Source organism: Montipora foliosa, chromosome 11, assembly GCF_036669935.1.
Source record: "Montipora foliosa isolate CH-2021 chromosome 11, ASM3666993v2, whole genome shotgun sequence".
Taxonomy (NCBI): domain Eukaryota; kingdom Metazoa; phylum Cnidaria; class Anthozoa; order Scleractinia; family Acroporidae; genus Montipora; species Montipora foliosa.
In genome coordinates, this window is record NC_090879.1 from 14,517,645 (window position 1) to 14,530,144 (window position 12,500).

At 36.9% G+C, this 12,500-nt stretch overlaps 1 protein-coding gene across 2 annotated transcripts in view; it reads left to right on the forward strand.

Moving 5' to 3' along the window:
* Window positions 1–12,500, forward strand: part of LOC137974793 (transmembrane 9 superfamily member 4-like) — a 29,247-nt gene that overhangs the window by 9,415 nt on the left and 7,332 nt on the right. For both annotated transcript variants that reach the window (XR_011117503.1, XM_068821774.1), the window contains exons 7-20: window positions 74–118; window positions 274–329; window positions 533–574; window positions 1,612–1,703; window positions 1,820–1,860; window positions 3,766–3,877; window positions 5,055–5,125; window positions 5,273–5,405; window positions 5,885–5,966; window positions 6,582–6,657; window positions 6,764–6,847; window positions 8,182–8,277; window positions 9,584–9,663; window positions 10,108–10,171. Coding sequence is in view for 1 of the 2 variants with exons in the window: in XM_068821774.1 (XP_068677875.1) it covers window positions 74–118; window positions 274–329; window positions 533–574; window positions 1,612–1,703; window positions 1,820–1,860; window positions 3,766–3,877; window positions 5,055–5,125; window positions 5,273–5,405; window positions 5,885–5,966; window positions 6,582–6,657; window positions 6,764–6,847; window positions 8,182–8,277; window positions 9,584–9,663; window positions 10,108–10,171 (1,074 nt within the window). In the remaining variant the exon portion in view is untranslated. The remainder of the gene's footprint in view (window positions 1–73; window positions 119–273; window positions 330–532; window positions 575–1,611; window positions 1,704–1,819; window positions 1,861–3,765; window positions 3,878–5,054; window positions 5,126–5,272; window positions 5,406–5,884; window positions 5,967–6,581; window positions 6,658–6,763; window positions 6,848–8,181; window positions 8,278–9,583; window positions 9,664–10,107; window positions 10,172–12,500) is intronic.

Consider the following 12,500-nt stretch of genomic DNA (forward strand, 5'->3'; position numbering starts at 1 on the left):
ATACCGTTATGGATCATAATTTGAAATAAAATTTCAATGATTATTTTTAATTCTTTATCATTCATACTTATAGAAACAGTATGATCATGGATTCAAACTTGGATTTGCTATAGATGAGGTATGGAAGTGTCCAGGATGGCCAATTCTCAAGAATGTAAACACATGTATTGAGAACAGTTTTAGTGTGTTAACCAATGCATGAAGGTCTTTGCAAGATTGTACTTTAATTGAATGTTTGACATCTTAACAAATACATCTACTGGCTCTTCACAGGAAACATATCTCAACAACCATTTGAAAATGATTCTCAAATATCATACTTATGACAAGTAAGTGATTCCCTGTTACAATCAACTTTTCATTTTTAACTTAATTAGTCATCAACGGTATTTTAGTATCCAGTTGTACTTGTACATTTCCCTCTGCTAGAAGATTGTTAACCTCTTGAGAAGTTTGTTTCTGGGTAAAATATGATCTGCTAAAAATAAACGGCTGAGTAACAGCTGTAATATTACTCTTTTTTACTCTGCAGTTCCACCTTCCGTGTTGTTGGATTTGAAGTGGAACCAAAAAGGTAAAACAGTGGTTGTGTTGGCTCTTGATGAGGGGCTAGTGTTTGAAGAGAATGTGTCTGAAATTTCTTTTTGCTTCCAATCGAATGCTTGAAAATACTTTGGTAAATTATCCTGAAAGCTATAAAGGCTTCCTTGGCTGGATTTATATACTGTAACCCATTTTACCAAACAAATGTAAAAAGATCCTTAGAATGAGGGAAATAATCACTTATGTTTGAACAGTTAAGAGACGACAATAGGGTGTTTTAAAAGGGCTTTCCAAATCATAAAATAATGGTTTGAAACCAGGACCAGGAGTCATATCATAATTAAGCGAAGTACAATCATCCAGGTGATTGTAATGCTCATATTATGTAGACTGAAGGACTTTTTGGGATGACATTGATGTTTAGACAACCTTAGTGGAAGTCATCTTTATCAGACTTGACAGTGTCGTTGAGTACATGTACTGTATGTTGTAAAGAATTATTTTCTGAGAGTGTCTTGAAATTAGAGACTGTCGTATAAACATAACAACTTTCTTTAATTTTCCAGACATGTTTCGACGGTACATCCGTCATCTTCAGTGTTACATATTTTGAAATCGCCGTTGAATTTAAAGCGCACGCGATCTTACAAACTTCGTTACATTGCGTTGTCAATATTGCGTATTAAATCAAAACAGAACAAAACAAAAATTTTAAATGAGTGACGCTTAGTTCCTTACAGGGAGAGAGTCCGGTTAATGTGTTTCACCTGCTGGTTGAGATCGGGCTTCTCCCATTTTATATACATGGATTCCTTAAGCTTCACTTGGTACTTAGTTAGAAACATGTCTGGAAAATTAAAGAAAGTTGTTATGTTTATACGACTATCTATATTGTTGCTGCTATCTAGACCTTTTAAATTAGAGACTGGTTTGAGCCACCTTGAATGACTGGGCCAAATTAGATCTTACTTGCCTTGCAGCCTATTATTAAGTTACTGGTTGATTACAGAAGAAATGTATGAACGTTATAGCAACTTTAAATACCAATCTTGTCCATTGCCCTTACAGTGTAGTAAGAGATGCTGTTGGAATCGAGGAGGGAAGCGATACATGTTCTATTAATCCTAAATGGCCTGCAGGACAAAAGATTATACCAGGAAGTAAGTACATGTACCTATTGCTGAAATAAAGGGAAGAATGCCATTGCCTCACATTGTCAGAACCTACCAGATTGAATTAATAATAATTTATGTATCATTCCCTTGCTTTTCAACAGAGGAAAATACAGTTATGCTGACTTATGAAGTCACGTGGGAGGTAACGTAACCCATTTACACAAAAAGTGCCCCCAATCAGTGAATAAAATTTAATGCCATACTAAGAATAATTATAGAAGTTTCTCTCTCAGATGTACATGTAGAAGAGTTAAAATTACAATAATTATCATTATTAATGTTCAAAACTTTTACATCTTTATGGCCCCTTTGGTGTTTAAAATCATCTGGCATTACTGGTAGTCAGAGTAAAATCTATAAGTATTACTCTTTGGAGGGACAGGATTAATCTGTGAACATCTACTTGTACAATGTTTGGGGCATCTTTATTGAATTGACTGGTACAAGAGAGATTTTGGGATTTTGCAAACAGCAAGAAATTTTTAAAAAGTGCTCAATAATAATTAACAAACACCCGCTGGTATTTTTTCATGTGCTTGTGCAAAAGGCAGTTACTTTGCGGTAACTGTCTTATTCTAAAGGGAAAAGGAAAGGAAAGCAAAATAATTGAAGTTTATGACAGTGTATTGCTTGATGGGAGTAACTTTTTGTTTCCTTTTTGTTTTTTGATCATGTGCTTTCAATACACATATGTATCAGGTGTTGGATTCGAAAAATAAGTTTTAATTGGGCATGGTTCATGTGACCAAAAAACAGCCTGTAATAGTGTAATGTGGGAGGCACGGTGGCCTCATGGTTAGAGTGCTCTACTCCAGGTCAAGTGGTTTGGGTCCTGGCCAGGGACATTGTGTTGTGTTCTTGGGCAAGACACTTTACTCTCACGGTGCCTCTCTCCACCCAGGTGTATAAATGGGTACTGGCAAAAATGCTGGGGTAACCCTGCGGTGGACTAGCATCCCATCCAGGAGGGAATAGAAATACTCCTAGTTGCTTCATGCTACGGAAACCGGAGATAAACACTGGCCTGATAGGTCTTTCGAGGCTCGTAACTGAGACTTTACCTTACCTTTTTAGACTAAGTGTAATGTACAATATAATCATACTTCATGTGAGAATGCCATAAATTTACTAGCCATAAATTTACTTTGTTGTTAAAAACTGCATCGCTAAATGGAGGTTGGGTGCCAGGGATACGTCCAGGGGCCTCCACTCCAACCTCTCGACCGAGTTACACTCCTATGGCTAGCATGAGCCCCCATGCCAGGCATCCAGGAACCCGTCATACTGATAAATAGTGGAAATAGGGAGGGGAGGGGTGGAAGCAAAAGCCCAACTGTACAAGCACGGCACAAAGTGGCGAATGAGCATGTTCCCGTACTAAGTACCACTGACCACTCTTTGATGATCGACCGGCCCAGACCAGTACCACTCTTTGTTTTTTAACTTTGTTATACTACATTTAACTGCATTTAACCCCTTATCCCTGAAATGCCTCCATTGGTACGCTGGTAAAAAGTGCATTTTCTTGGTAAGTGTAGAGATTTACATAATTTCCATGGTGAAATGAACAGTACTAAAAAATGACAGACTATGTTTTCACTTGTGAAAAATTGTCGTATCAGACTTTTGATTGATCGTATGATTTTTTTCACTAATGGAAAATTACTCAGCTTTTCATCCATTTGTGGTGGGCAAAATGAGTACCAGTATCACTGCCGTGCATGCGACAGTATTGGTCTGGCACCCACTCCTGCCATAAGTTACGGTAGAAGTTAAAGAAACAGGAGCTTTCAGGTTGCCTTAGACTGCATTCTGCCTTCTTTTCTTGTCTTAGGATGATGGAAAGGACTGAATACAACCAAACTTAATTTTTTAACGTTACAATGAGTAGGAGCAAGGATTTAAATGTTGTGATAAATTTGATAATCTGTAAAAAATAATAATAACAAAAACAGTGCATTTCAAAATACACAAACTTAACAAACTCATGTGTCCTTAAAATTATTTATAACCATACAATGTATAATTTTAAAAAATTGCCCCTTAGGCCAGTGACATTGTGTGGGCATCGAGATGGGACACTTACTTAGCCATGAGTGATGTGCAGATTCATTGGTTTGCCATTGTCAACTCTGTTGTCATTGTTCTCTTTCTCTCTGGTAAGTTTTTTTTTTACATTTAAGATCATTTATTTGTATCAAAAGAGGGTTTTGGGCTGCTTTGACTTTTCGCACTAAGAAGGTAAAGAATCCTTGTAAGATTAATAAGAATTAATGAACCTATAATGATTCTGTTTCCTAGGAGAGACTTACACATTTCTCTACTATGATTTTAATTAACCCAGGGTTCATGCAGTCTTGAATTCTTGAAAAAGTCTGGAAATTTGCAAACCAGATAAAGTCTGGAAAAATGGAGATTTTTTTGTTTTGAAAACTGAAATAAGTACTTTATTGCTAAGTGAATTTTTTTAGGTAGTCAAATCTTATTTAAAATTTTCGTCTTTGGCGAGAACATTCAATCGTTGACTGAGAAGCCTCAGATCTCTCTTACGCCAGCACTGCATCATGGTTACTGTATGTTCACAGTGCATCATGGGACAAACTATAATTTATATACTAAACTTGGGTCTGGAAAAAGAAATTAGCATTTTGGAAAACGTCTGGAAAAAGTCTTAAATTTTGCAACCAAAAATCTGTGCGAACCCTGTTAACCCATTCACTCCTCAGGCACGACGTACCACTCCCGTGCCAGTTGATGAGTAAAATTATCTTCCAGGAGGCAATAGGTTAACTAATATATTTGACAAAGTGAAGTTTTACATACAAAAACAAGCGATTAAAAGATGATGACTTTTCAACTGTTTCGCAGTCATTTTCAAGACTAAGTTCAATTTCATAAAAGCTCCACGTAGGTGCAAATTTGGAAAAGTAAGTGTGAAAGGCGAAGAATATTTGCTTAAGAATCTGATGACAGTAAGGTTAAGTCTGTTTACGAGGCAAGAGGCCCATCAGAGCCAGAGCTTATCCTGGATGGGATGCCAGTCCATAGCAGGGTTACCCCCAGCATTTCACCGGTACCCATTTATACACCTGGATGGAGAGAGGCACCATGGGAGTAAATTGTCTTGCCCAAGAACACAACACAATATCCCTGGCCAGGACCCGAACCCGGACCACTCAATCAGGAGTCGAGCACACCAACCATGAGGTCACCGCCCCTCCCATTAAGAATTTACAATAATGAAGCATAAAAGGTAAGAGAGTGAAGGGAATGAAAAATTCAAGATGGAAAGGTACCGGTACTTTAAACTTTGTTACTGTCTCTATTGCTTTTTAGGCATTGTATCGATGATAATGATCAGGACTTTAAGACGCGACATTGCACGATACAACAAGGAAGAAGACATGGTACTGTAGTGGCTTTTTAAAAGCTGAGCGTAAAAGAGCTTACATCTGCCTGTCAATACAAATTTTGTTTTTTTAACGTCTTAGTGTCATTTACATGTACAGTGATGAGTTGTGATAGTGTTATTTATATCAGTGTTCTTTTTTTAGGAGGATGCAATGGAAGAAAGTGGCTGGAAGTTGGTGCATGGAGATGTCTTTAGACCTCCTCAGAGGTCCTGGTTGTTAACTGCATTTGTTGGATCTGGAGTGCAGATCTTCTGCATGGTGGTTATCACTTTGGGTGAGTGCTTTTTAGAAGTTAAGCCTTTTTGCAATCCTTTTCTCTCTACGTTCTTAGTGACTCAAATTTTTGTTTTGTATCCCGTTAATTGTGATTAATGCAATAAACAACAATTGAGCAATGGTCAGGAATATCTTGTCATAAGATACGTATCTTATAATAATTAATTTTTGCATGATTTATCGTATGATAAATTATGCAAATAAAATCCTTGTCAGTTCTAAAGGATGGAAATGTAGCTTTCTTCTTTTAATCCTGCTGCCATAATATTAAATTTTATGTGCTGCATTTACATGTAGGATTAAATATTTTGCCCGAAAATAATGTTCAATAGTAAATTATTGTTATTGGAGTGTAGTTAAACAACAGCTGTTTTTTTCTAAGTGACCTTTTGAAAGTCACTCGGATTGAAGAGTTATCAATAAATCAGTGCCTTGTGGTCTTATTCTAAAAGGGTGTAATTTTTTTATCCCCTTTAGTATTTGCAATGCTTGGTATGTTATCACCGGCTAGTCGGGGGAGTCTGGTGACAGCAATCATCTTTCTTTATGTTTTTATGGGGTGAGTTTGATTAGTGATAGCAGTAAGTACTGTATGTATGCATTTAATAGCTCATGGCAAACTTATCATTTTCCTGTGCAAAGCACCATTGGTAAGAAGATGTAGTAACCTATCTCTGCAAGAAAATTGGTTTTGGTCACTGTACAACTGTACGACCACCCTAGAACTATACAGCCGTATGACTGACCGTCCACCCCTCCATGTATGCCAATGTGACCAGTATCATGTGACCATATTGCGGGCTCACGTTTAGAGAATCAATACTTGAAAACTTGTCTCCAGCAAGTTTACAGTGTACATGTACATCTTTGATATTGGACATCTATGTCATGGTCAATTGACACCTGTCAAAACAAGGTATCCGCTGTCCAGTATCATGTGATCTTATCACAGGCTCAGGTTTAGAGCTAATCAACGTCACCTTTTTTTTTTAAAGTTGACTGCTGACCAGGTACTGGGTTTCAAATAGATCACAGGCTCAAGCCAGGTTAACTTATTGTAAGAATAAATAACCTAGGAGCGTATCCTGACTCTGATTTTTCTGTTTTTCTTTTGCCCTTTGCCAAGCAACAAGTTTACCATTTAACCTTATCTGACTATTAATTTTCTTTTCAGTGTTTTTGCTGGCTATTTCGCTGCTCGACTCTACAAGACATGTAAAGGTCAAAACTGGAAGAAATCTGCATTGCTGGTAGGTATATCAGTGAGGCAATAATAATGTGATCTTTGTAATTAAAGGTGATGTGTACATGAGTGAACCGTATGATTGACCTCTTTTCTTGACTTGGTTTACCTAGACAGCCACTTTGTATCCTGGAGTGATCTCAATAGACTGCTTCATTTTGAATTTCTTCATTTGGGGACAGCACTCTTCTGGAGCGGTAGGACTCCTCTTAATTAATAATGGACTTAATATATATGTACTGTTTAATAAAGGAGCAGGAGTGTTTTATCAGGTTTAAAACCACAAGGCGAATACAAGTGGTTTTTGACCCGATAAAACGCAACATGCTATGTGATTAAGCAGCCTCAAAAACATTCCACAAAAGCTTGTCCCTAGATGGAGTCCAGACAATGGTGATACTATTGAATTCTTGAAGAATTCTAACAAGGAGTGTTTTATCTGGTTTAAAGCTCACGCACATGAGGTACGGTATTATCGGTGTTTTGATAAGCTGTTAGGCTCACAAATGATTTATAAGTTTTTTTTTAATTATTGTGAAGTCTTGCATGTATTTCACTAGTGCACCAATTATGCACAAGTAGTTGAACATAGAAAACAAATCAATTTGACTCAAATCAGATAAACATTAGGTTTTGAGGAGAGGGGAAAACCAGAGTAGCCAGAGAAAAACTTGTTGGAGTAAAGAACCTTCCTATGATGCTGAGTCTAAGAATTGAACTTGGGCCACATTGATTGGAGGAGAGTGCTCTCACCACTGCATCATCCCTGCTCCTGTTCTCTTAAAGTAAAGTAACGCAATACTTAATCACAAGTATTTAGTGCTCAAAATTAGCGGTCGTCCGGTCGTCTTAAATAATTACAGTATACCAATACTTGAACCCAGACTTCTGCGGAAAACCACAGGCACACAACATTCAAGATCGCTCGCCATGCAATTGCAACAGGGCATGTGAAATAAAGGTACAAGTGTTTTGTCCTCGCATTCTTTACGGCCTATATTTTGACTTTGATTTTTTGTCTTCAATTAGCAGTACAGAATACAAGTTATCTCTTTCACAGAGTTAAAATGTGGCTTTTTTTTATTGGAGTTCAGTCTCGGCCACTGAAACAAGAACAAAGAGAAAGAAAATTAAAGATAACAAATACAGTATAGAGAACTAAAAAAGGCAAAAGCGGATGTTTTTTGTGACGTGACTAGTACAAGTGTATTAATTTTAATCATACATAGGAGATTTCCTTATGGGCAACCAAAGACATGGGTTTGGTTACCTGGCGTTTGAAACAGGGCCAATGAGCACAGAGTATTACTGTTCAGTGAAATGGGATCATATACCACTTTCCATTACCTTGGATATTTCTTCCTGTCTACCATCCTTCTCCATTAGATCTTACTTGTTTGCCTCTGCCCTGTCTTTTTATTCTGTTTTAATTTCCTTTGATACCTTTTCTGAGAAGTTGTGATTTATCTTTGCGGACTGCCACAAATTTGAAAATCTGTGATGAAGAATAACAAGTACTTAATTTGTACAGGTCCCTTTTACAACCATGCTTGCTCTGTTATGCATGTGGCTTGGTATTTCATCTCCGCTAGTTTTCCTTGGCTATTGGTTTGGATATCGGAAACAGGTGAGTAGTATACAGTAAAGTAATTTGCAGTCAAAACAATTCAGTTTAATTAACTAAGGAAAACTGCTTTTTTTAATACTTATAAATTTAAAGTAGTTTAAAGGCAGAATTAATGCTTTTACCGGCATCCATCAGTTTTTGTTTTGGATATGTGTATGCATGGGCCTTTCAGTCAGAGTGGGGCTCCTAGTCAGCCATCTTGTGTACTTTAGCTCGTTTATTTGTTTATTTGTACATTAAACAGGGCTTGAAATTAGCAAAAATGTAGTCGCAATTTCGCAAAATTTAGTCGCAAAATCGTCATGCTACATTGTCAGCAGTGTAGCAAAACATGAACCCACAATACTTGTGTTGAAAGAAACCGCTGAAAATGGCCATTGATATAGAAGGAATGGAATTGTGCATGTAACATCGCAGCGAAATTACACTACAATTACGCTATCTTCAGATTGAAAGAAAACTCAAGGCAAGAAACAAAATAATTTTGTCATTTCTTCATTTATTTTAGTAAAAAGAGCAGCAAAGTGGCAACTGCTAACCCTTTTGTTTTCAAAGAGTGAAGATGAAAACAAGTCGCAAATTTGCCACTTCTCCAGATATTTTAGTCGCAAAGGAAAAAAATTCAGTCCCAAATGCGACTGTATTGGTCGCAATTTCAAGCCCTGTTAAAGGCCCACCCTCAACTGACAGGCTTTTAGGCCGTTTGTTTTTGTTTTGGGAATTTGAATTGCTTTTCGTAGTGATCTGATTGGATGAATTTCAGCTTTGGCGGGATTTTCACATATGAAAATTGTTCCATGTCACGCAATGCCTGTAGGGTGAACAGGGGTCTTTAAGGGACAATGCCCATGGAGAGTCAACAAAAAATAGGACACAGTATCTCGTACACAGGTCAACCTCTGAGTGTTTACCCTCCTAACCATGATATACCGCAGAGGACAGACCACAAGCCCTGCTCTTTGCAAATAATGTGTTGGGTTCTTTTATGTCCATTGATGGGTTGTGAAACAGGGCCTTCATTTTATTGTCCTTACTCCAGGACTAGAGACTCTAAATTATTTGTTTCCGTCTCTATTTCCACTGCTTTTCAGTGGGACAGGTGCCTCTTGCAGCTTTACCTTGAGGTGGGTTGAAGAGATAACCCACCTTGAGTGTGTTACTTTGTCAGACCCAAGTTCCATTTGCAATGCAGTTGTAACTAAAGGAAGAGAGAGGGAAAAGTTACATTGATGAAACTGATTTCAAACTCTCCTTAGACATAATTTTATTATGTTTTGTGCAAGCATTGTTTTCACATTTGTTGCAGCCATACGAGCACCCTGTGAGAACCAATCAGATCCCACGACAAGTCCCAGAGCAGCCATGGTTTATGAGCCCCATTCCAAGGTAAATGTATAATGTTTGAGGAAATATTTAACTTTATTTCTAAGTTAGAGTCTTTATAGCAGCAGAAAAGTAAAGAATTTAAAGAAAATGATGAAACCTTTGAGTTTATAACACATGTTTCGACAGAAACTTTGTCCGTCCTCAGTTAGTCAGAATACAAAGCAATGAAAGCTGAATCTACAATAAAATTTATAGAAACTTTCACATTAGCATTCTCTATTTATTATAAATTCAGCATCCATTGCTTTGTATTCTGACTAACTGAGGATGGCTGAAGTTTCTGTTGAGACACGTATTATACACTCAAAGGTTTAGTGGTTTTTAAAATTCATTCTAACTTAACTTTAATTTTTGGAGATCAGTGATGTTTGTTGTTTCGTAATGTACACTATTCATCTTGATGTAAAATAATTCATTGTATGTGTCCTTCTCACATATTTCCAGTAACCTGCTCGCGGGCATCCTTCCATTTGGTGCAGTGTTTATAGAACTCTTCTTTATCTTGTCTGTAAGTAACAGAAGTACATTCATCATAACATTATTCGTAATAATTATTTCAAAACCTTTGGCCACTCAGTTAGCCTCTTGCGCAGACATTCTCGTGACTTGTCATGCAATCTTTCCTCCTCTACAAATGTCTGCTGAAACAAACTGGAATTTATGTAGGCCAATCACAGCGGACTTCCAGATTCTGGAAGTGCACTTTAAACCCTGAGAAATTTTGCTTGTGGTCACTGCAAGAAAATGGACTTTGTGTGTTGCATTCTGTAGTGCATAAATTTCATTCTTTGGCTTAGAACTTTGTGGCTCTTCACAGAATGAGTATGGTTCCTATGTACATTGTAGCCCACATATGATTTCCAGATGACAGTTACTTAATAAAGGGATAGGAATGTGTGGCTTGTTTCAGCAGATGTTTGTTTGGGAGGAAAGATTGTGTGACAACCCAAAAGAATGTCTGCGAAGGAGGCTATCACTCGGTCTGACAGACCTTAAAGGCAGAGAGCACATTTAAATTAATTTGACCAAAAGTATGATATGAAACCAGTCTTTACTAGGATAAAAATACTTCGGTTTAATCCCAAGTACAAAGCTAAAGAAGAGAATCAACAGCAGAGTTGTGTGTTTGTCACACCATATTTGGGTCAAAGGAAGTCTTAATATTAATGGGAGTGCTCCCTTGAACCATCTATAGATCTGGGACCTAATCAGTCCATCTTAATGAAATAGTAATTATGTGACAGGAAAATGTATGGTACATCCAGGTTTGTATTTTAAAATTATTTTTGTATCACAGCAGTAGTTAAAAGCTTTAGACTGATACCCATTTGTACAACCTTTTTTTAAGGACAGTGCCTGCTATTGTTATTGCACATACGTTCTGCGCATCTCTAGATACTCTGGTTTTCTAAAGGTGGAGCTTACTAATGCAGAGAATATTTTTGTGCAGTTTAAAACTATATGGAGGAAGCAGATTTCAGCAAGTGCTTTTGCTATATGCTAATCTCGTCAGCAAGGAAGACTGTTCATTAATAACATTGAACATAAGTCATTTCTTTAAATACTTAGGAGTTTACATAGATGAACACCTAAATTGGGAACCTCAAATTCAGCATGTAAACAACAAATTAGCAAAAAATATAGGAATACTTTATAAGGTACAAAAATATGTTGATCTAAATGTCCTTAAGCAGTTATATTATACTCTTACAAGTCTATCCCTACTTAAATTATTATTATTATTATTATTTATTTATTTTTTTGTTCAATAATTTTATTAACGATAACACTAGGAAAACAATACTTACAATACAAATACGATTACCTCACTAACTCTATTTACATAATATTGCACTCATTATTTACTCTACTTATTTTAATTACACAATATTTACATGACATGCAGTACACTACTAACAGCTACAGTAACGGCCAGGGCAAAGAGAAAAAAAGGAGAGAAAAATATATAATTATCCTTCCAGCTTAGGTCATAAAACATCAAAAACAGATCAAAGGCATGTGGTACATTACAGGTACAATCAGCTATGCATCTGACAGGAGATCAGGAGAAAGCTAATGCGTAAGAGATAAACAGAGATAGGTATAAAAACTATAATTTAAGTTATCATTAAATCTTCATATATCGTGCAAGAGGTTTCCATTTCTTTGTTTCTCCACATTTTGTTTCTATTTCATATTGTGATTTTAATGTACATAATTATGAAATGCGTAAGATTTGGATGGTTTTCTTTTGTTTTAGCGAGCCACAGGCTTTTAGCCAGGCGGCCGTCCAGCCGTCCAAAAGACGGCCAGTTCTCAGAAATGGGAGATTTTCGACGGCCTGTTTTGGGCGGCCATTTACGAACTTCTGTGCTTAATGTAACAAAACAGTGTCTATAAATTAATAAAAGTTACATTTCTTTTTGCTCTCAAGAATTGTTTTAGTGCTGCTGTCGTATTTTTCTTCTATATGAACACTTTTTTAGCGAGTTTCCTTTCTGTTTTGATCAAATGAATCAAAGTTGAGCGAAGCGATTTCACAGGCAAAGCCGCTGTTCAGTGATATTGACTTACCAAGTCGTCCCCAGGCTACTTTGCCGGCTGCTATAAATAAATGCGCACTTTGGTAATTATTTATGAGGACATGAGTCAAAGATCACGCGCCTTCCAACTCGGTAAGACGATCTCGCGGCTACAAATGTTATTGTAATCGCTTGATTGTATTCTGCTCTGTTCAAGCGAAATCTGGTGGGCATTACAACAAAATAGCCATTTGGTGTAATAACATGTGCAATAATCGTAATTGCTTTAGGAATACTAATAGTAGGTGAATAGTT